Source organism: Balaenoptera physalus (genome assembly GCF_965194825.1).
Source record: "Balaenoptera physalus genome assembly, chromosome: 8".
NCBI lineage: Eukaryota > Metazoa > Chordata > Mammalia > Artiodactyla > Balaenopteridae > Balaenoptera > Balaenoptera physalus.
Window position 1 is genome coordinate 92,190,400 of NC_138887.1, and position 24,851 is coordinate 92,215,250.

General features: G+C 38.2%; 1 protein-coding gene across 1 annotated transcript; it reads left to right on the top strand.

Moving 5' to 3' along the window:
- Nucleotides 1-2,182: 2,182 nt before the first annotated feature.
- On the top strand, nucleotides 2,183-23,242 carry ANKRD7 (ankyrin repeat domain 7). Its single transcript, XM_082472465.1, has 5 exons — nucleotides 2,183-5,844; nucleotides 19,969-20,083; nucleotides 20,244-20,417; nucleotides 21,295-21,401; nucleotides 22,079-23,242. The coding sequence occupies exons 1-5, from the start codon at nucleotides 5,612-5,614 to the stop codon at nucleotides 22,218-22,220; spliced, it is 771 nt and encodes a 256-aa protein (XP_082328591.1). The 5' UTR covers nucleotides 2,183-5,611; the 3' UTR covers nucleotides 22,221-23,242.
- Nucleotides 23,243-24,851: the final 1,609 nt, after the last annotated feature.

A 24,851-nucleotide genomic window follows, 5' to 3' on the forward strand; every position in this document is an offset into this window, starting at 1 on the left:
ATTCTTTAGTCTAGGGAGGGAATGTAGGTAGAGACTGTTCAGTATAGCATGAAGCCTCCATCCTAAGGCCTAGAGGCACCATACTTCGCATTATGGTAGGTAACAGAAAACATATAAGAGTTAATGATCCTTTCAAAAACTTTCCAGCTGCCAGGGGAGAGGAGTGCAAAAGACACCAATGTATTTACTTATTATTTTTCTTCTCAGAACGATGGTAGTAAACTCATTTAGCCCTAGCCATTTTATCTACATTGTGAATTGAATTCTGCAAATTTGGTTATTTGGTATTTTCTCTCTCTTGGAGGAACAAATAAAAAGGTCCCATGTTAAGAACTTACCTACTGTGAACTAACTCTCATTGGAGGTTATACTCAATGAGGTAAGTTTAGGATGAATCATTGAGGAGGTGGTGGCAATCTGCCAGAGGGGAACCTGCCAGATATGCAAATAGCAATTGATATCAACATATTCAAGCTACCAGAGTAAGACACCAGGTGTCCCTCTCTCTAGTGGAAGAAATTCTTATTTGCACCATGTAAGCCAAAAAGTGTCATTTTAAAAAGTACTTTTCATGCTACAGAAACTAGTTGTAGAAACTAGATTGTGTGGCACAGATTATCCAGGTTCATCTCTCAAGGGAAGAGGACCAGTGAGGAGCATTTGAAACAGTATTTATCGTCAATATTGACTCTCTTTCCAATAAAGAAATGATAATGAAAGAGTTTGTGATTCTAGTTTTTAAGTGGTGACCTCTTGAGATTCTCTCTTCTTGGTGCTAGAGAGGCTGGACTCTTAGGTAGCAGGATGGTCCAAAGAGTCAGTGCAGTGTGATGTCACTTTCTAAATCCTTTCCATCATCATGCTTTGTCAGCTTGCAAGGCATTATAATGAGCCCTATGCCAAAGGACAAGTTTTCCATTAACTTGGCATTTTTAAAAACTATTTAAAAAGCTATCCACTGATCTTTCTATTACAGAATGTTGTCACATGACTTAGCTGCCTTGAAAATTGAATATAAAGATCAAACTTAGACAATGTAGATATTACCCCCAAAGTAGAAACATATGGAAATACAACACAAATAATTTTAAGTGTATATTGAGGTAAGAAAAAGACTTTTTTATGCTCCAGTATTAGAGCAATACCAGTATACTTAAAAGACACAAGAATTATTAGTTGAGTGAATAAGTGAATGAATGAAAATTATGCTTTCCTTAGAAAAGATTTTTGAAAAACCATAGAAATTAACTCTATAGTGAGTACCATGACAATCAGAACTACATCTATTTCATGCTTGTATTTTTGACATCTGGTAAAATGCCTGATGTATAGAAGATCTACAAAATTGAGACTAACCTAATGGTGGCTTCATACAGTTGTTCAGGTCATGCACTGCACAAGTTACCACCTCTAAGAGGCACCATTTTCACTGCAGCATTTTTGTCTTTGTGACATATTTTTGTACTTATATTAAAACTTTGAGTTAGGTCCAGAGATGGGCTATTTGCACATTTATTATACAAACATAACTCTTCTGGCTGATGGCAATAAAGTATCTTGTTCTAACAAAATTAGTAAATGTTATGGACTGGATGCTTGTGTCCCTCCAAAATTCATGTGTTGAAACCCTAATTCCAATGTGATGATATTTGGAGGTGGGGCCTTTGGGAAGTAATTGAGTCATGGGAGCCCTCCTGAATGGGATTAGTACCTTTATAAGAAAAGGCCAGAGACAGCTAGCTCTTTCAGCCATATGAGGACATAGCAAGTAAACCAGGAAGAGGGCCCTCACCAAGAACCCGACCATGCAGGCACCCTGATCTCAGACTTCCAGCCTCTGGAATTGTGATAAAAAATATTTGTTGTTTAAGCTATCTAGTCTATGGTAATTTGTTATGGCAGTCTAAATTGATTAAGAAGTAAATCATGATGATTAGACAACAAACAGAAGAAAAGTATTTTGTTCTAAGGGGAACAAAACATTCTCTTCAAATTATAAAAGCGAAAGGTCGATAATTGTTAATGCAGCCACATATAACTTGTGATTCTCAATAAAGAATTGCTTTAATAATTTCTATACTGATCACAAAAGTAAATTAAAATATAATATCTTATTGGTATTAGTGTACACCATCTAAACCTGATATATATATATATTTTTTTGGTTGCGTTGGGTCTTTGTTGCTGCTTGTGGGCTTTCTCTAGTTGCGGTGAGCAGGGGCTGCTCTTCGTTGTGGCGCACGGGCTTCTCATTGCGGTGGCTTTTCTTGTTGCGGAGCAGGGCTCTAGGCGCGTGGGCTTCTATAGTTGTGGCGCACGGGCTTAGTTGCTCCGTGGCATGTGGGATCTTCCCAGGCCAGGGCTCGAACCTGTGTCCCCTGCATTGGCAGGTGGATTCTTAACCACTGCGCCACCGGGGAAGCCCTAAACCTGGCATTTCTTATTGCAGTTTGTATTGTTTTCTGTTTGTTTAAAGTCCCAGTTTAAAAACAGGTGCTTTTCTTACGAATAAATCACTATGCCATTTATTATAAATGATTATGACTTAATAATAATTTATTAGAAATAATTTGTTGTAAAAATAATAAACCCATTTTATAACAAGTCCAATTTATTTGTAATTATAGAGAAACAAATGACATACATAATTACTTCCTAATTTGTACAAAGGCACCATATGGGTTTAATGAACTTAGTGAACTTTTGAAACTAAAGAAATTTCCCTTCAGACATTATTATTTTAGACTTTAACAATTACCTTCTTAAATAACCACAAATTTAGAATTTCAAGAAAGAAAAACTAGCAATGAAATTTACATATTGATCTTTAAATAGCTCTTTCATTATCAAAACTTTCATAAGCCTACTTTCTGTATCTTTGGCAGGAACACCAACAGAAAATCCACTGAGAAGTTTTAACTGCATAGCTATGTTTGAGATGAAGCATATTGGGATCTCTTTTATTATTTTTCCTGAGAAATTACATGGGAATTGTTATTTAGGAAACAAAGGTGATAAATAACATTGCTATTTTAATACTCATGTAAGGTACTAACCATATTACATAATACTCATGTGTCTGATAATAGAAGAGACAGCAGCTCATTATTCTATTAATAATAATTATATAAAATTAGCATATAATTATCTATACATTTCAAATTTCTGAGCTGTACTAGCTTTATATTAGCATATAAGTGAAAAATTATTCTCAGGTCATCATGAATTGAAGGCGGTGCAGCTCATAAAATTAACCAGAGGTAGTGTGATATGCCAGGAGGAGTCCTGAAGTCCTGAAGCTTATCAGTTCTTGTCCCAGTTCTAACACAGCTAATTTTTCTTGGTCAAGTAATGCAAATGAGAGAGATGATGTTGGCCTGGACTACAGTGATATCAGTGGTCAAATTCTGTATGTATTTGGAAGTACTGCATGCAGGTTTTGCTAACTGATTAGATGTGGCCTTTGAAAAAGAAGGAAGTCAAGGATGACACTAAAACTTTTGACCTGAGCAACATGAAGAATGGAGTTACCTGCCCTTAAGTAAGAAAGACAGTGACAGATTGGAATGTCAGGAGGTCAGCTGAGACATGTTAAGCATGAGATGCCTATAGAGTCTATAGACAACTGGATATACCAGTCCAGAGTTCAGGGGAAGGAACCAGACTGGAACTTCCAGATTTGGAGTTGATATTGCATAGATGGTATTAAAGTCATGGGACTGAATGAGATCACCCAGAAGGGAATACGGTTAGGGGAAGAAATCAAATGGATTCTGGATATATTCTGTAGTTAGAATTGACAGAATTTGCTGGCAGTTTAAATGTAGGTGGAAAAGATAAGATTCAAGGATGACTCCAAGGATTTGGGGGAAAATTAAGCTAATGATGGACTGATCCTGGGGCTCTCCGTTACTGGAGATAAAGAGGAGTTAGTGAAATAGACTGAAGAGGAATGGTTAGGAGGGAAGGAATGAAACCAGGGAAGCGTGATGTCTTGGAAGCCAAGTGAAGAAAGTGTTTCAAGGAGCAAGCAATAGATTAACATGATTAACGTGAAAACTGAGAAATGGCAATTGGAGATCATGGTCAATCATACTTAAAGCAGTGTGGATTGAGAGAAATGGGAAAACAGGGTAATGATGGGAACTTAAGTGAGAACAGAAGAAGAATGTAGACAGAGATTACAAGATTATAGACAATTCTAAGTCTTTTTGCTGTAAAGGAGAGAAATGAGGCAATGGTTGCAGGGGGAGGCGGGTCAGTTTGTTTGTTTTAGGATGGACAAACACTAGCATGTATTTATGTTAATAAGAATGTCATCGGAGAGGGAAACCTTAAAGACACATGAGAAAGCAGGGGAAGGGGGTTGCTGAAGCAATACAGAGGATGGGCTTCTAGTATGTAAGCGAAGTGCTGGCCTTTGCTAGAAACATGGATATCAACATGAACAAGAAAGAAGGTAAAATATTTTTTGGCAAGGTGTCAGTAGGTGGGTAGATGTCCTGGTAGCCTGCAGAATTTCTCTTCTGATTAACTCACTTTTCTCAATGGATCAGGAAGCCAGGTCATCAGCTAAGAATGAGTTTGAAGAGAGAGAATATATGAAGTGTTCAAGGAAAGTATGAGTGTGAATGGATCAGGCAAGTAGCTAAGGATTGCTGGGAAGCATACCAATCCATTTCAGGTGGGTTTTCATGAACTGAAAGTGAGAAAAGACAGCATGGATTTGTTTTTTCCTTTAGTCAGAACCAGTGGCTCAGGGCAGACATGTTTAGATGGGAGTTTTAGATTTAACCAGCTCTGTGGTTTAGGTAGACAAGTAAGAAGAGGAATGGGGGCAAACATGCTGAAGGTATATATATACATGAGAGTGATAATGATTAACCGTGGAATTTAACCTACTTAAGTAGGGAAGTGAGAACACAGAGTGGGGTGGTCAAGGTCAGTGAAATGTGGCAGAATTAATGGACTGTAGGTGCAATGAGTTAGAAGGATTTTTGGAGTTTTGTGATGAGAGAGTGAGCTAAAATATGAGAGATGGTATTCAAAAGTAAGTTTGAAATTGAGATTATGAAGGGATCTCAGTTATTGTTAAAAGCGAGTTGCGCCTTGTGAACCATGTTGGTGAGAGGCAGGGAGTAGGCTGGAGGCAAGATCACTGGAGGAGGTTCATCTCCACCAGGAGTAAGGTAAATCTTGGTTTGCAAGAGTTCAAGCTACTAGGTCTATCCTTGAAGGGAAAGGGGTATTTGTAAGAAAGCTGATAGATTTCTACCCAAAGATGCTGGATCTAATAGGAAGACTGAGAGTGTTAACAGTTAATCTAAGATCTTGAGTGAAGAATCTGGATCTGGGCAACCCGGGGGCTGGGTCCCAACCTCGGGTGCCAGAGGCCCTGGGCGTTGCTAGGCAACTGGGAAAAGCCGCCCACACAGGTTCTGATCTTTGGCCCACTTCCGGTCTCTAGCCGGCTTTGACTCCAGCACTGCGGGGCGGACCTACCTGGCCAGAGGGGCCCGCGAGCCAGAGGGCCAAGGTGGCGAGGCAGGTGGGGCAGTTAGGAGCTCCAGGGACATCCTGGTGTGACTGAAGGACTGCCTCCCGTGCCGCCATGAAGAAGCTTTTCACATTATGGAGAAGGAAGGATGAGCCCCACAGTTCCTGCTCACACCTGCCCATAGGTGGGCCAGCCAGTATCGGTCCTCCAGCCCAGCCAGGCTACAACCTTAGAGATAAGGATTTAAAGAAACTTCACAAAGCTGCCTCGGTCGGGGATTTAGAGAAGGTGAAGGAGTATCTTCAGCTCAAGAAATATGATATGAACATGCGGGACAGAGAACACAGGTGACCAGAGTGATGAAGGGCAGCATGGAGGGGAAGCTGGGGCCACTGGGTCCTCTAACCAGAAACAGGACTTGTCTGGACTACCCCACTGGTTGTCACTCTGAGTTTCCCATAGTGGAGAGGTCTGGCAACCACTGGCAGAGGGTCATACCCCCAACTTTCAGCTTCTTCGTTTTAGAAATGTTCACCTGGATATCTGAGGGCATTTGTGTCCTTCCCAATTCCCTCCACTCCTCCCACTGCCTTAATCTCCACTGGGCACTTCACCCTTTCCCCATGCTGTGGTTTTTCTCCTTTGGTATATACTGTCCTCAGCCACTAAGGTTTCCCATATTCCTAATGTACTAATAGGAAAAGAGTAAAGGCAACTTCCCAGAACAGTGATTACGATTTTAAGACTTTGAAAGAGCGAAACAATTAACTTTTTAATGTGGATCTCCTATGAAAAATTTTTTTCAGTTGTAGAGGATCTTCAAAAAGCTTATCAACAACCACTTACTGCAAAAACAAAATTAATTTTATATGTTAAGAAATGAAGAGGTTATGTATTTGGCATTAATAACAGAAAATATGTACTATATGTGCCTACCTTAAAATCTTGTGGGGAGTTTTCAGGTCATAGGGTATATAAAGCGTCATCTTTCATTGTAATAGGGCAACTGGAAACTATGGTTAGAGGATCTGTGTCAACTTGCTCATAGGTTTACCTCCTCTTTTAATAAAATCAGAGTTATCTATTCAATAATTTATCTGACTTTTATCCTACACCAGTCCTCTGAATTTCTTTACAAGGTCATCAATAACCTCAACATGACTTTATTCAGTGGTCAGTTCTCAGTTGTACCTGGCAGGCATCTCAGCCAAGTCTCTTACTTTCCTATCAGTAGTATTTGAAATATCGTCTTGTCTTTTAGAACACTTGGTTCACTTGGCATTTCTTCTACTTCTGTGGACAGTTCTTTTCAGACTCCTTTGCTGGTTTCTCTTCATCTTCCTGATTGGTAAATATTTGAGGGCTCAGACCTCGAAATAATTCTCTCTCTGTCTCTCTCTTAATCCTCACCTGCCTGATGAAGAGAGATCGTCTGTAACTGTATTCCAATGCCTTCCAACTTTTAATCTCCAGCTAGAACTCTCCCCTGAACTCTAGACTCATATATATACAAATGCCTACACTATCACTTGTATATCTAACAGGCTGTGGTGTGCTGGTAAATGTTATATAACAGGCTCTTGAGTGGGGGTGGGTAGAAGGGAAGAGAATCCCTGATTTCCACCTACCAATGTGATGTCAAGTGGCTCGAATAATTCCTGAAAATTTAACAATGGGCTTGTGAGAGCCACTAGCTCCACCCCGTCACTGCTTAGGAATCTCAAACATCCGCATACTGCGCTCCTGTTATTCCTCCTCTGACCTGCTCTTCTCTTTCTATAAATGCCAAATCCTTTCTTTCAGTTGTCTAGGCCAGAACCCCTAGAGTCATTCTTGACTACTCTCATTCTTTCACATCCTTCATCTCATTCAACAGCAAATCTTTTTGGTTCTACCTTCAAAGCATGTTTAAAATCCAGCCATTTCTTGCCACCTTCAAAGGTACCACTCTAGTCAAAGCCACCATCATATCTTAATGAGAATTACTGCAGTGGCCTCCCAGGTAGTTTTCTCTCTTTTAACCTTTCCAATTTATTCTCCACACATTAGCCAGAATGATCCTCTAAAATGTATGTCAAGTGATGTCCTTCCTTGTCCTAACAACATCCACTGGCTTTCCATCTCATTAGGGGTAAAAGCCAAAGTCCTTCCAAAGGCTCATACAACCCTACCCAACCTTCACCCCCTCCCTGTTATCTCTCTGATCTTAGTTTCTACAACTCTCCCTGTCATTCATCTCCAGTTACCCTGGCCTTTTTAGTGTCCACAGAAATGCCAGACATGCAGTTAGGGCCTTTGGACTTGCTGGGTCCTTTGCCTGGAGTGCTTCCCCACCCAGATATCACAGACCACATGGCTCAGTCTCACTTCCTTCAGGTGTTTGTCATCTTATCAGTGAGAGCTTCCCTGGCTACTCTTCCAACAATTGTACCCCCTCTCCATGCTGACATTTTCTGTTCCTCTTCCTTGCCTGATTTTTCTCTTTAGCACTTAATACTGTCTGTTGTACCTTGTATTTTAAGTTTTTTCATTGACCTCTTCCACTAGCCATGTATGATCCATAAGTTCAGGTATTTTTGTTTTGTTTGCTGCTGTATCTTCATCACCTAGAACCTTGCCTAGCCATAGTAAGTGCTGAATTAATATTTTTTGATGAATGAATACATATATATATACATACATAGATAATTATGATAATTTAAAGATATTATTCAGTAATAAAATATCTCTTATTAATAAAAGAAATGAAATTACTGATACATGCAGCAACATGGATGAATCTCGAAAGTGTCCTGCTAAGTCAAAGAAACCAGATACAAAAGACTATATATCAAATGACTCCTTTTATATGAAATTCTAGAAAGGCAAAATTATAGCCAAAGAAAGCAAATTAGTAGCTACCCGGTGTTTCATATGGGGACTGGAGGAGGGGGATTGATTGTAAAGGGATATGAGGGAACTTTTTAGAGTGATAGAAATGTTCTTTATTATGTTTATGGTGGCAGTTATATGACTATATATTGGAAAAAACTCATAAAGCTGTACACTTACATTTTTTGTATATTATACCTCAATAAGGCTGAATAAAAAAAGTCTCAAACTCTATATTCTATTTGAATATTTGTGTGTGTGTGTGTGTGTGTAGAAAGACTGAGAATTGGATAAAATCTGAAAGGATACATACTAAACTTAAAACACTATTTCTGAAGAGCAGATGAGATTTGGGCAGAGGAAGTAGGTAGAGTGAGAATGGTTATGGGAGACTTCTGCTTTGTGTTATTTGAATTTTTTAAAAGGTGAATTATAGTGTTTTATTGAGGGCTGCATAAACTCATTTTAGAAGCACTGTGCAAGGGTCCCTGATGCCTCATGTAAATATATGTACATATAAATAATGGCCTGATGGAAATAATATTCTAAATATGTTTTCTAGTAAAAATAATGATAATAAAAGTGAAAATTTCTGGTTAGGAGAGAATGGGAGAAACACCATGACAGTTAATGAGCAGGTTGTTCTGAAGGCCATAGTGGCCCAGTAGGAATAACATTGTTTTTGGAATAAAAATCTGAATTTGAGGCCTTCCTTGCATTTGTATGACCTTGACCCTAAATCTCCTCATCTTGTCAAATCAGAACTATTACTAGATAGATGTTTTTTAAACCAAGATCTGCAAAGCCCCATTGAAGACTATTTCTTATTAAACCAGAGGAGCTCCCTGTTAATGTGCTTTGCTTATTTAGCTAATATTTATGTTTTTATTTTGAGTTCTGTGCCCAATGAGTTTGAAAGTGAATTGAAGATGTCTAATATCTCTCCTAGCTATAAAATTAAATTACTTTTATGGTTTTTATTTAAAAAGTCCCTCAGATCTGTAGGTTGCCTTGTAGGTGAAGGCTCAATTCCAAATGAACACTTTCAGTCATACTACTCAAACCCAGATTAGATCTAGAGTGCCCGGCCTACAGTGAAAATAATGTAATGATCTAGCATGAGGTAGTTTCCTTGGTTACTTCTCCACTCACCCTGAATTCTAAGTTATCAAGAGCCCAAGTCTTTTGATAAGAGGGGTATTCTCACGATGAGATGTAATTCAAAACTGCAGCTATGTTCTCGTCCTGCACCATGTGTAGTCGATAACACCTCTCATTTCAGCTTCCAGAGGAGTGACTCTTCACACCCATCCGAGTCATGCCTTTTGCTAAAGTTCAGTTAGAGATTTCTGGGATCTGACAATCCTTCACCCATCCACAACCTCTGCTGACAATAGTTTCACTGGTATATAAGAGAGTGAGAGACTGGGAGAAAACAGAACTTGAATGAAACAGTAGGACACCAGCTTGCCTGAAACTCTAGAAACCAGCACTAGGCCTCACAGGGATTTAGATTTCTTATAAGTACTATGAGTTAAAAAGAGTTAAAAGTTTAAACTTTTTAACTTTAAAAAGTTTAAAATTGTAAGTATTTATTCTTATAGTATAAAGTCTTCACTTGGTAATGTGGTACATTAATAAAAGTTGTGGAATTTTGAGAAATGGAATACTATACTTGGTTTTAAAGTGTTTCTCTAAGATTTCTGTAAATATACGTTTTGCATTCAACTATTTCAAAAAATTGAATGGTTTTTGTTTTTGACATTAGGTGAAAAAACATTGACATTGAAGCACTTACATTATATGTGTAAACATTTGGTAAACAGTCATAACAAGGACATCGTTTGCTGCATATTCCAATATTCCATATTCTTAATTCTGTGGAATTAAGAACAGTTAAATCTAAAACTTGGAATGGAGGCAATCTGTATATTCTTAAGACATTTTGTGTTTTTAAACCAGGGTGACTCATTTAAAAGGATGCCAAGTATTCTGAGTAAAAATCTTTATAAGACCATCTTGAAGGTTGAGTGATATTGTAACTTTGGTAACGTTTCATGTCTGCTCAGGATAGATTAGTCTTGTTTTCAGATTTTGTGTAAAATACCACAGGACTATAATTGCTCAATACTTCCTTAAAAAGCTGAAGCTTCCGTAGATATTTTATTTTATTGAATTTGTGTCTGATTTCCTATGTTCCTTGGGGCATACAGATGGGCTCTGAGATTTCATAAAAGTTTGTCACATAGGCTTTATTTATTTATTTATTTATTTTAACATCTTTATTGGAGTATAATTGCTTTAAAATGGTGTGTTAGTTTCTGCTTTATAGCAAAGTGAATCAGTTATACATATACATATGTCCCCATATCTCTTCCCTCTTGCGTCTCTCTCCCTCCCACCCTCCCTATCCCACACCTCTAGGTGGTCACAAAGCACCGAGCTCATCTCCCTGTGCTATGTGGCTGCTTCCCACTAGCTATCTATTTTACATTTGGTAGTGTATATATGTCCATGCCACTCTCTCACTTCATCCCAGCTTACCCTTCCCCCTCCCCGTATCCTCAAGTCCATTCTCTAGTAGGTCTGCGTCTTTATTCCCGTCTTGCCCCTAGATTCTTCATGACCTTTTTTTTTTTTTTTTTTTTTTAGATTCCATATATATGTGTTAGCATACGGTATTTGTTTTTCTTTGTGACTTACTTCACTCTGTATGACAGTCTCTAGGTCCATCCACCTCACTACAAAAAATTCAATTTCGTTTCTTTTTATGGGTGGTTAATATTCCATTGTATATATGTGCCACATCTTCTTTATCCATTCATCTGTCAGTGGACACTTGGGTTGCTTCCATATCCTGACTATTGTAAATAGAGCTGCAATGAACATTGTGGTACATGACTCTATTTGAATTATGGTTTTCTCAGGGTATATGCCCAGTAGTGGGATTGCTGGGTCGTATGGTAGTTCTATTTTTAGTTTTTTAAGGAACCTCCACACTGTTCTCCATAGTGGCTGTATCAATTTACATTCCCACCAACAGTGCAAGAGGGTTCCCTTTTCTCCACACCCTCTCCAGCATTTACTGTTTGTAGATTTTTTGATGGTGGCCATTCTGACTGGTGTGAGGTGATACCTCATTGTAGTTTTGATTTGCATTTCTCTAATGATTAGTGATGTTGAGCATCCTTTCATGTGTTTGTTGGCAATCTGTATATCTTCTTTGGAGAAAAGTCGATTTAGGTCTTCTGCCCATTTTTGGATTGGGTTGGTTGTTTTTTTGATATTGAGCTGCATGAGCTGCTTGTAAATCTTGGAGATTAATCCTTTGTCAGTTGCTTCGTTTGCAAATATTTTCTCCCACTCTGAGGGTTGTCTTTTCGTCTTGTTCATGGTTTCCTTTGCTGTGCAAAAGCTTTGAAGTTTCATTAGGTCCCATTTGTTTATTTTTGTTTTTATTTCCATTTCTCTAGGAGGTGGGTCCAAAAGGATCTTGCTGTGATTGATGTCATAGAGTGTTCTGCCTATGTTTTCCTCTAAGAGTTTGATAGTGTCTGGCCTTACATTTAGGTCTTTAATCCATTTTGAGTTTATTTTTGTGTATGGTGTTAGGGAGTGTTCTAATTTCATTCTTTTACATGTAGCTGTCCAGTTTTCCCAGCACCACTTATTAAAAAGGCCGTCTTTTCTCCATTGTATATTCTTGCCTCCTTTATCAAAGATAAGGTGACCATATGTGCATGGGTTTATCTCTGGGCTTTCTATCCTGTTCCATTGATCTATATTTCTGTTTTTGTGCCGGCACCATACTGTCTTGATTACTGTAGCTTTGTAGTATAGTCTGAAGTCCAGGAGTCTGATTCCTCCAGCTCCATTTTTTTTCTCAAGATTTCTTTGGCTATTCGGGGTCTTTTGTGTTTCCATACAAATTGTGAAATTTTTTCTTCTAGTTCTGTGAAAAATGCCATTGGTAGTTTGATAGGGATTGCATTGAAGCAGTAGATTGCTTTGAGTAGTATAGTCATTTTCACAATGTTGATTCTTCCAATCCAAGAACATGGTATATCTCTCCATCTGTGTGTATCATCTTTAATTTCTTTCATCAGTGTCCTATAGTTTTCTGCATACAGGTCTTTTATTTCCTTTGGTAGGTTTGTTCCTAGGTATTTTATTCTTTTTGTTGTAGTGCTAAATGGGAGTGTTTCCTTAATTTCTCTTTCAGATTTTTCACCATTAGTTTATAGGAATGCAAGAGATTTCTGTGCATTAATTTTGTATCCTGCTACTTTACCAAATTCATTGATTAGTTCTAGCAGTTTTCTGGTAGCATCATTAGGATTCACTATGTATAGTATCATGTCATCTGCAAACAGTGACAGTATTACTTCTTTTCCCATTTGGATTCCTTTTATTTCTTTTTCTTCTCTGATTGCTGTGGCTAGGACTTCCAAAACTATGTTGAATAATAGTGGGGAGAGTGGGCAACCTTGTCTTGTTCCTGATCTTAGTGGAAATGTTTTCAATTTTTCACCACTGAGAACGATGTTGGCTCTGGGTTTGCCATATATGGCCTTTATTATGTTAAGGTAAGTTCCCTCTATGCCTACTTTCTGGAGAGTTTTATCATAAATGGGTGTTGAATTTTGTTAAAAGCTTTTTCTGCATCTATTGAGATGATCATATGGTTTTTCTCCTTCAGTCTGTTAATATGGTGTATCACATTGATTGATTTGCATATACTGAAGAATCCTTGCATTCCTGGGATCAACCCCACTTGATCATGGTGTATGATCCTTTTAATGTGCTGTTGGATTCTGTTTGCTAGTACTTTGTTGAGGATTTTGCATATATGTTCATCAGTGATACTGGCCTGTAGTTTTCTTTCTTTGTGACATCTTTGTCTGGTTTTGGTATCAAGGTGATGGTGGCCTCGCAGAATGAGTTTGGAAGTGTTCCTCCCTCTGCTATATTTTCGAAGAATATGAGAAGGATAGGTGTTAGCTCTTCTCTAAATGTTTGATAGAATTCGCCTGTGAAGCCATCTGGTCCTGGGTTTTTGTTTGTTCGAAGATTTTTAATCACAGTTTCAATTTCAGTGCTTGTCATAGATCTGTTTATATTTTCTCTTTCTTCCTGGTTCAGTCTCAGAAGGTTGGGCTTTCTATGAATTTGTCCATTTCTTCCAGGTTGTCCATTTTATTGGCATATAGTTGCTTGTAGGAATCTCTCATGATCCTTTGTATTTCTGCAGTGTCAGTTGTTACTTCTCCTTTTTCATTTCTAATTCTATTGATTTGAGTCTTCTCCCTTTTTTTCTTGATGAGTCTGGCTAATGGTTTATCAATTTTGTTTATCTTCTCAAAGAACCAGCTTTTAGTTTCATTGATCTTTGCTATTGTTTCCTTCATTTCTTTTTCCTTTATTTCTGATCTGATCTTTATGATTTTTTCCTTCTGCTAACTTTGGGGTTTTTTAGTTCTTCTTTCTCTAATTGCTTTAGGTGTAAGGTTAGTTTGTGTATTTGAGATGTTTCTTGTTTCTTAAGGTAGGATTGTATTGCTATAAACTTCCCTCTTAGAACTGCTTTTGGTGCATCCCATAGGTTTTGGGTTGTCGTATTTTCATTGTCATTTGTTTCTAGGTATTTTTTGATTTCCTCTTTGATTTCTTCAGTGATCTCTTGGTTATTTACTTGCACAGTGTTTAGCCTCCATGTGTTTGTATTTTTTACAGTTGTTTCCTGTAATTCATATCTAGTCTCATAGCGTTGTGGTCGGAAAAGATACTTGATATGATTTCAATTTTCTTAAATTTACCATGGCTTGACTTGTGACCCAAGATATGATCTATCCCGGAAAATGTTCCATGAGCACTTCAGAAGAAAGTGTATTCTGTTGTTTTTGGATAGAATGTGCCTTAAATATCAATTATGTCCCTTTTTCTTAATGTGTCATTGAAAGCTTGTTTTTCCTTATTTATTTTCATTTTGGATGATCTGTCCATTGGTGAAAGTGGGGTGTTAAAGTCCCCTAGTATGACTGTGTTACTGTTGATTTCCCCTTTTATGGCTGTTACCATTTGCCTTATGTATTGAGGTGCCCCTATATTGGTTGCATAAATATTTACAATTGTTATATCTTCTTCTTGGATTGATCCCTTGAGCATTATGTAGTGTCCTTCTTTGTCTCTTGTAATAGTCTTTATTTTAAAGTCTGTTTTGTCTGATATGAGAATTGCTACTCCACCTTTCTTTTGATTTCCATTTGCATGGAATATCTTTTTCCACCCCCTCACTTTCAGTCTATACATGTCCCTAGGTCTGAAGTGGGTCTCTTGTAGACAGCATATATATGGGTCTTGTTTTTGTATCCATTCAGCCAGTCTTTGCCTTTTGGTGGGAGCATCTAATCCATTTACATTTAAGGTAGTTATCGATATGTATGTTCCTATTACCATTTTCTTAATTGTTTTGGGTTTGTTATTGTAAGTGTTTTCCTTCTCTTGTGTTTCCTGCCTAGAGAAGTTCCTTTAGCATTTGTTGTAAAGCTGGTTTGGTGGTGCTGAATTCTGTTAGCTTTTGCTTGTCTGTAAACGTTTTAATTTCTCCCTCGAATCTGAATGTGATCCTTGCTGGGTCGAATAATCTTGGTTGTACTTTTTCTCCTTCATCACTTTAAGTATATCCTGCCACTCCCTTCTGGCTTGCAGAGTTTCTGCTGAAAGATCAGCTGTTAACCTTATGGGGATTCCCTTGTATGTTATTTGTTGCTTTTCCCTTGCTGCTTTTAATATTTTTTCTTTGTATTTAATTTTTGATAGTTTGAGTAATACGTGTCTTCGCGTGTTTCTCCTTGGATTTATCTGTATGGGGCTCTCTGTGCTTCCTGGACTTGATTGACTATTTCCTTTCCCATGTTAGGGAAGTTTTCAACTATAAAGTCTTCAAATATTTTCTCAGTCCCTTTCTTTTTCTCTTCTTCTTCTGGGACCCCTATAATTCAAATGTTGGTGCGTTTAATGTTGTCCAAGAGGTCTCTGAGGTGTCCTCAATTCTTTTCCTTCTTTTTTCTTTATTCTGCTCTGCGGTACTTATTTCCACTATTTTATCTTCCAGGTCACTTATCTGTTCTTCTGCCTCAGGTATTCTGCTATTGATCCCTTCTAAAGAATTTTTAGTTTCATTTATTGTGTTGTTCATCATTGTTTGTTTGCTCTTTTGTTTCTCTAGGTCCTTCTTAAACATTTCTCGTATTTTCTCCATTCTATTTCCAAGATTTTGGATCATCTTTACTATCATTACTCTGAATTCTTTTTCAGGTAGACTGCCTATTTCCTCTTCATTTGTTTGGTCTGGTGGGTTTTTACCTTGCTCCTTCATCTGCTGCGTATTTCTCTGTCTTCTCATTTTGCTTAACTTACTGTGTTTGGGGTCTCCTTTTCACAGGCTGCAGGTTCGTAGTTCCCATTGGTTTTGGTGTCTGCCCCCAGTGGGTAAGGTTGGTTCAGTGGGTTGTGTAGGCTTCCTGGTGGAGGGGACTGGTGCCTGTGTTCTGGTGGATGAGGCTGGATCTTGCCTTTCTGGTGGGCAGGACCGCATCCAGTGGTGTGTTTGGGAGTGTCTGTGAACTTATTATGATTTTGGGCAGCCTCTCTGCTAATGGGTGGGGTTGTGGTCCTGTCTTGCTGTTTGTTTGGCATAGGGTGTCCAGTACTGTAGCCTGCTTGTTGTTGAGTGGAGCTGGGTCTTAGCATTGAGATGGAGATCTCTGGGAGAGCTTTTGCCATTTGATATTACGTGGGGCCAGGTCTCTGCTGGACCCATGTCCTGAACTCAGGTCTCCCACTCAGAGGCTCAGGCCTGATACCCGGCTGGAGCACCAAGACACTGTCAGCCACATGGCTCAGAAGAAAAGCTAGAAAAAATAAAGAAAGAAAGGAAAAAATAATAAAGTAAAATAAAATAACTAAAATAAAAAATAAATTATTAAAACTAAAAAAATAAGAAAGTAATAAAAGAAAAGAAAGAAAGAAAGAAGAGAGCAATGAAACCAAAAAACAAATCCACCAATGATAACAAGTGCTAAATAGTATACTAAAAAAACAAACAAAAATTGACAGACAGAACCTTAGGACAAATGGCAAAACAAAGCTATACAGAGAAAATCACACAAAGAAGCATACACATACACACTCACAAAAAGAGAAAAGGGAAAAAATATATATATAAAAAAACAGGAGGAGAGCAGCCAAATCAATAAACAAATCTACCAATGATAATAAGCTCTAAATACTAAACTAAGATAAACATAAAACCAGAAACAAATTAGATGCAGATTGCAAACTCAAAGTCTACAGTTGCTCCCAAAGTCCACTGCCTCAATTTTGGGATGATTCATTGTCTATTCAGGTATTCCACAGATGCAGGGTACATCAAGTTGATTGTGGAGATTCAATCCACTGCTCCTGAGACTGCTGGGAGAAATTTCCCTTTCTCTTTTTGTTTGCACAGCTCCTCGGGTTCAGATTTGGATTTGGCCCTGCCTCTGCACGTAGGTCACCTGAGGGTGTCTGTTCCCCACACAGACAGGACGGTGTTAAAGTAGCAGCTGATTAGGGGGCTCTGGCTCAGGCCGGGAAGAAGGAGGGGTACGGAATGTAGAGTGAGCCTGTGGCAGCAGAGGTCAGCATAATATTGCAACAGCCTGAGGTGCACCGTGTGTTCTCCTGCGGAAGTTGTCCCTAGATCACGGGACCTTGGCAGTGGCAGCCTGCACAGGCTCTCGGGGTGGGGGTGAGGTGCGGCTAGTGACCTGTGCTTGCACACAGGCTTCTTGGTGGCTGCAGCATCAGCCTTAGTGTCTCATGCCCATCTCTGTTGTCCTCGCTGGTAGCCGCAGCTCACGCCCGTCTCTGGAGCTCATTTAGGCCATGCTCTGAATCCCCTCTCCTCGCGCACCCACAACCAATGGTCTCTTGTCTCTTAGGCATGTCCAGACTTTTTCCCAGACTCCCTCCCAGCTAGCTGTGGTGCACTAGCCCCCTTCAGGCTGTGTTCATGCAGCCAACCCCAGTCCTCTCCCTGGGATCTGACCTCAGAAGCCCGAGCCTCAGCTCCTAGCCCCCACCTGCCCCAGCGGGTGAGCAGACAATATTCTCAGACTGTTGAGTGTTGGTCGTCACCAATCCTTTGCATGGGAATCTCTCTGCTTTGCCCTCTGCACCCCTGTTGCTGTGCTCTCCTCCATGGCTCCAAAGCTTCCCCCCGACCCACTCCCCATCTCCACCAGTGAAGGGGCTTCCTAGTGTGTGGAAACTTTTCCTCCTTCACAGCTCCCTCCCACTGGGGCAGGTTCTGTCCCTACTTTTTTGTCTCTGTTTTTGCTTTTTTCTTTTGCCCTACCCAGGTACGTGGGGGAGTTTCTTGCCTTTTGGGAAGTCTGAGGTGTTCTGCCAGCATTCAGTAGGTGTTCTGTAGGAGTTGTTCCACATGTAGATGTATTTTTGATGTATTTTTGGAGAGGAAGGTGATCTCCCCGCCTTATTCCTTCACCATCTTGAAGGTCCCCCTGTCACATAGGGTTTAGACTTCAATTGGAAGAGTGAAATATTCAGCAGGCGTGCAGCAGCCACGCAGCAGCCACTTCTGGAACACCTCCTGGGAATTACTCAAATGCCAATTACTTTCTCTCAGAGAAAGAGAAATTGGTTTTGTTTTTGCTTTTTGGTTTTTGTTTCTTTGTTTTAATGAAAAAAGGAAACTGGAGTTGGAAAGAGAATTAGATATAAAGGTTGAGTAAAAGCCACCTACGCTCCTTGAGACTAAAATTTTGAGATATATATAACAGTGGGTGAAGGGGATGGATCAAAGTGTTTGTTAGGATTTGCTATGCTACTGCAAGGAGTTATTTTAGGTCAGCTTAAAGCCTTTTGGCCCCATATGTTCATGTTGAAGACTGGAGAAACTTCCTATTACATAAGGAAATATACCTTTAAGCCAAATTATGGATGTCAACAAAAAGGCTAATCAGTGCTTTTCCTGTGTCACGATTTCTGAGAAACCAAATTAGTTATCAGAAGTTTGTTTGGTAAGGATGGAATTGTGGCAAAACAAGGTAGATCATTTTGAGGGATATTTCATCTAGACCATGATGTCTGAGGAATCATTTTTGTTCTACACAAAAACAAAGTATTCCTTTTCAATGACTGGGAAGTATGGGTTCCTTAAATTCATATTTTCTTTACCATGAAGGATGTTAATCATGGATAACTTCTGGTTTCAGTCTATCACTTAGCTGACCATCCTCTTTCAGATTACAGTCTTTCTTCAGACAGAATGACATAATTGGTTAGGTTTCTGGTTTATTGAATTATAGTTATAGTCTTGCCTTCCAGAGATTATATTCAAGTAAACTTGATTTATTTTTGTATTAATAAATATTTTTAAAATTTATTTTTAAAATAAAATAATTAATTTAATTTTTTAAATAATTAAATTATTTTAATACTTTTAAAAATAATTTATAATTATTTTTAAATAATTTTAATTTTAAATTAAAAAATAATTAATTTATTTATTTTTTTATATTCAGATTTTCGTATTTCCAAATTGTTCAAAATTATTTTTATATTTTTTGGGTTTACTCCCATAAACCCAAAAAATATAAAAATGGTAAGTTATATCATCATGTTTGGATTTTATGAGCCTAGTTCTTTGAAAGTTACCTTATTTTCAAGTCCTTGTGGGCTACATTTTGCTACTCTTAGTGTCAATAACAGGTCTGTTTAGGTACCCATAAAGTACTTCTAAAATGAAGTGGGAAAATAGCATCTAAAATCTTTTGTTCGGGACCTGGACTATCTGTATATAGACTTTGTATTATGAAATTATCTTAAAATAAGGATATAAAGATATCACCTTCACAAATAAATGAAAGTTTATTGAGGGTTAGTCCAGGCTAAAAGTTACAAAGTTTAAATGGAGCTCATTAGTATCTGTCATACTTCATGACTATATGCTTGGTTTCTGGGAGGCTACGTAGAATATGGTTCTTTGAGAAGTAGAAATTATTTTAATAACTGAAAATTAGGTTGAGATCTACAACTTAAAGGGTACTTAGGCTTTCACCTTTGTGTTCACTTCTTAGATGCAAATGACAACTTTAATAGCTGAGCAAAGAGAAACACACACACTTAGGTGTAGTATGCCATGCAACAGGCAAACATAGGCAATGTCTTTTCCTCCTGTTAGCTGGCATATGTATCTTAGGTTTTGGAGATCATTTCTAGATATAATTGGATGTCTAATTTTATCATTCTCCAAGGCTCAGACTCCATTTTGGTGTTTGAAAAAAACCTATTTTTTAACGCATAGTTAAATTTTCTTTGAAGTGAAACCAGTTAAATATTTGATCTTCAGGCATTTGCACAGCTCTTTTAATTCAGTAAAAAGCAATTATAATTCATTAAATTTTGTGTGAATATAAGTAAGTACACAAAGCAAATACCTTAATAATATATGATCTGGCATGTTCTTGGGCATAGCAGATAACTTCTCAAAATAAGACTTATCTATAACTTTGTGTTTCATTATATTGATACAGAACACCTTTGCACCTGGCCTGTGCTAATGGATATTCAAATATTGTATCTCTCTTAATTGAGAAACAGTGCAAAGTAAATGTCTGGGATGGTGAAAACAGATCTCCATTGACTAAGGTGTGCTGATTTTTCCTTTTCAATTGAATTACATTTGAGTTCTTCTCCTAGTTAACCTTTGTTATATTTCATATTTTAAAACATAGTATTAAACATTAGTTTAATATATCAGATCCTAAATAGTAAATTGGTTACCCATCTATTCTTTTTCTACTGACAGGCAGTACAGTGTGACAAGGAGAGTTGTGCTACTATTCTTCTAGAACATGGTGCAGACCCAAACCTGGTGGATTTATATGGCAATACTGCTCTTCATTATGCTGCCTGTCATCAAAGTGACTCATTAGTTGCAAAACTGCTTGAACACAAAGCTAATCTTGAAGCTCAAAATAAGGTAGTCTTCTATTAATCTGTTGAGACACATGTTATATAAAACATGAATTTTACAAAATGAAATTAGGGAGAAGGAGAAGGAGAATGAGATTATCAAATACTGATAAGGTTTTCCTTTTTAAAAAAACCTTTCTCCATTTCATTTCAGATTATAATCTTGACCTCCAAAGCAACATGAGGTTTAACAATTATAACTGTTCAAAGAAGTACATCACATGAGAAATACTTGATTTCCCTATAAATGAACATTGATTAAAAATCATGAAGACTATGTCCTTTTATATTTTATTTGTATACTCATGAATAGTTATAATAGAGTAAAATTAGAAAATCACTTGTTATACTAAAAGTAATCCAAGTCACCTATTAAAACTTTATGGATAACTGATTAATATATGTTTATAAGCTTCCTAACACTTTAGTTCACTGATACTTTATCTGCATGACAGGCCAAAATAAGTGCCAGCCTTGGAAGTTTAAATGAAACCCTAGGAAACTCAGCTGTAACAACATTATGAAATGTGAATTGATGGTTTGCAATATTTATGTTAAATTCTAGGTGCTCACTAATTAAATACTCCAGACTGCTCTTGCCCACAATTTGAATTAAGCCTAAAGTAGAAACTTTAATTTTATTTTTTGACTGGCCAACTATATTTTATTTTATTATTTATTTATTTTTATAATTTTTACAATTTTATTTTGATTTTTTGACTGGCATATATATATTCGTTTTTAGATTCTGTTCAATTATAGGTTATTACAAGATACTACAGAGGTTTCTTATAAGCATACTTATTTTTTAAATTGAACCTAATTAAAAGGCATGTAATGTTGGTACAATATTTTAAATAATCATTTTGAAATAATTTTTCCAGGATGGGTATACTCCACTTTTACTTGCCATTACTGAAAATAATGCAGAAATGGTAGAATTTCTTCTGAAGAGTGGGGCAGATGTGAATGCTTCAGATAAGAATCAAAGGTATAATTAATGTTAAATAAGAGCATATAACTATAGCTATCTAACAGGAATATATACACATGCACACATATGTTAAATTCTAGGTGCTCATTGCTTAAATACTCCAGGCTGCTCTTGCCCTCAGTTTGAATTAAGCCTATATATATATCATATATGTATATATGAGACACATTTTTGAAACTGAAAAGATTTGGCCATATGATTTTGGACAAATTACCTAGATTCCCAGGATCTATTTTTCTATCTGCAAAATCAAACAGTTGGGCCACATTGGTATGTTATTATTGCTATTATTTTTCTTAACATTAGAATCTTACACAGAAACTCAATCTCTAAATCCCAGATGCTGTAGTTAAATGGGGATAGGGTACCCAGAGTCCCAGACACTCCCCTCCATAGAATTTTTGAGACACCTCCTGGAAAACACTAGTGTTCCCAGGAGCAGGGATTGAAAACCACTGAGCTAGCTGCTTCCTAGAGACTCTTATCTTTAGACCTCATGATATGATCTGTGATTAGCACACCTTTTTGAGTAGATCTGCCCCACATTTTACATTCTTGCCCCAACTCTTTTCCTGATCATACATTTAAACAGTAAATTTAGAAGACTCATTTTTTAAAAAGTACAAGACATGGTTAAGATTCATAAATGGACACATTTATATCTCTTGCTCCAGAACAGCCCTTATGATTGCTCTCAGTGATGAACCAACAAGTTTAGTCAGTCTTCTCCTTCAGCAAGAAGTGAATCTATCTTGTCAAGATATTTATGGATTCACAGCTGAGGAATATGCTTCTTTCAATGGTTTTACTATGTAAGTGATACTGCATATCTTTTAACAGTTGTGTGGAATTTGAGCATAAGCAAAGAAACACGAACCCCAAAGTACAAAGCACACAATAGGGGTAAACACATGAAGAACTCTGGACCCATGGATCCAGGGATGCTTGATTTTCCCCGTCAATATAAGAACAGCAATATAGGGCCTAATCAATATAAGAACTGCAGGTAGGCTGAGTCTACAGATTAATAAATTCCCAGTGGCATGGGAATTTGAAGTATGCCAGAACAGGGATTCCAGCAACTAGTGACATACCATTAATAAAACATATGGGCAATAGAGGAGATTGGCAGTGATGGCTGTGTAGGAAGACCCTGAGTGCACCTCCTCACATGGGCACACCAAAATTACATCTATTTACAAAACAATCATTGATGAAAAAGACTGGAATTCACCAGAAAAGATCTTCTACAACTAAAGATGTAAAGAAGGAACCACAACGAGATGGGTAGGAGGGGCAGAATCATGATATAGTCAAGTCCCATACCCCCAGGTGGGTGACCCCCAAGTGGGAGAATAATTACAATTGCAGAGGTTCTCTCAAGGGAGTGAGGGGTCCAAGCCCAACATCGGCTTCCCAGCCTGGCGGTCCTGCACCAGGAAGACAAGCCACCAGAGCATTTGGTTTTAAAGGCCAGCAGGGCTTATTTTTAGGAGTCCCAGAGGGCTGGGGGGAATAGAGACTTCTCTCTTAAAGGATGCACACAAAATCTCACACTCTCCAGGACCCAGGGCAGAAGCAGTAATTTGAAAGGAGCCTGGGTCAGACCAGATGCTGTTCTTGGAGAGTCTCCAGGAGAGGCAGGAGGCAACTAGAGTTCACCCTGGGGACATAGACACTGGGGGCAGCCATTTTGGGAGCTTGTTCTATCACATGGACACTGGTGCTGGCAAGCACCATTCTGGAATCATTCCTCTAGCTTATTAGCCTCAGGACGCAGTGCTGCCCTGGCCCAACAGTCTGTAGGCACCAGTGCTGGATGCCTCAGGTCAAGCAATTAACTGGGCAGGCAATAGCAGCAGGGTCTTCTGGACCCTGACTTTGCCCACTAGTGAGCCAGCACTAGCCACAGGGCCCCCCAGGGTTCTAGAGTCAGCCACCTCATAACCTGGCCCTGCCAACCAATGGGGCAGGGCCTGGCAATGAACCAGACCAGGGGCCAAGAAAGCCTACAAGACTGCCCATAGTAATCAGCCTGCCACGAAAGAAGGACTCATACAGCCCACATAAGGGGCACCCCTAGAGCATATAGCTCTGGTGACAAGAGGAGAGTGCACTGCTGGGATGCACAGACCTACAAAAAGGCCACTTATCCAAGGAAATGTAACCAACCTACCAGATACATAAAAATAAAAACAGTGAATTAGGCAAAATGAGGTAAAAGGCAACATGTTCCAAATGAAGGAATAAGATAAAATCCCAGAATAACTAAGTGAAGTAGATAGGGAATCTACCCGAGAAAGAGTTCAGGGTAGTGATTGTAGCAATGATCAAAGAACTCAGGAGAAGATGGATGCACAGACTGAGAATTTAGAAGTTTTTAACAAGGTGTTAGAAAATATAGAAAAACCAAACAGAGTTGAAGAATACAATGACTGAAACGAACAATCAAGTAGAAGGTATCAACAGTAGACTAAATGATACAGAGGAACGGATCAGTGAGCTGGAAGATAGAGTAGTAGAAATCACTGATGCTGAACAGAAAAAAGAATGAAAAGAGTTTAAGAGATCTCTGAGACAACATCAACCACACTAATATTCACATTATAGGGGTCCCAGAAGGAGAAGAGAGAAAGGGGCTGAGAATATATTTGAAGACATAATAGCTGAAAACTTCCCTAACGTGGAAAAGGAAACAGCCTCCAAGTCCAGGAAGGGCAGAGAGTCCCATACAGGATTAACCCAAAGAGGAACACACCAAGACACACTGTAATCAACATGGCAAAAACTAAAGATAAAGAGAGAATATTAAAAGCAGCAAGGGAAAAGCAACAAGTTACACACAAGGGAACTCCCATCAGGCTATCAGCTGACTTTTCAGCAGAAACTCTGCAGGCCAGTAGGGAGTGGCACAATATATTTAAAGTGATGAAAGGGAAAAACAAGGCTTTCATTTAGATTTGATGGAGAGAACAAAAGTTTTACAAAGAAGCAAAAGGTAAAAGAGTTCAGCACCACCAAACCAGTTTTACAAGAAATGTTAAAGGAACTTGTCTACACAAAAAAGAAAAGGCCACAACTAGAAACATGAAAATTATAAAAGAAAACAACACATCAGTAAAGGCAAACGTACAGGAAAGGTAGGAAATCATCCACGCACAAAGCTAGTAAGAAGGTTAAAAGACAAAAGTAGTAATATCATCTATATCCACAATAAGCAGTTAAGAGATACACAAAACAATTAAATATAAAACATGTTATCAAAAATAGTAATTGTGAAGGGAGTAGAATAAAAATGTAGGGTTGTTAAAATGCATTTGAAATGTAGAGATTAGCAAATGGAAATCAAGAGAAAGCTGCATGGCAATACTGATACCACACAGAATGGACTTTAAAACAAAGACTGTTACAAGAGTCAGAAAAGGACATTACATAAAAATCAAGGGA

Bases quoted from the DNA above. Each gene is read 5' to 3' on its own strand.
- ANKRD7 (XM_082472465.1), top strand. From the start codon at position 5,612: ATGAAGAAGCTTTTCACATTATGGAGAAGGAAGGATGAGCCCCACAGT. The intron at 20,084-20,243 runs GTGTGCTGATTT...TTCTACTGACAG, and splicing joins ACAGATCTCCATTGACTAAG to GCAGTACAGTGTGACAAGGA. The intron at 21,402-22,078 runs GTATAATTAATG...CTCTTGCTCCAG, and splicing joins GCTTCAGATAAGAATCAAAG to AACAGCCCTTATGATTGCTC.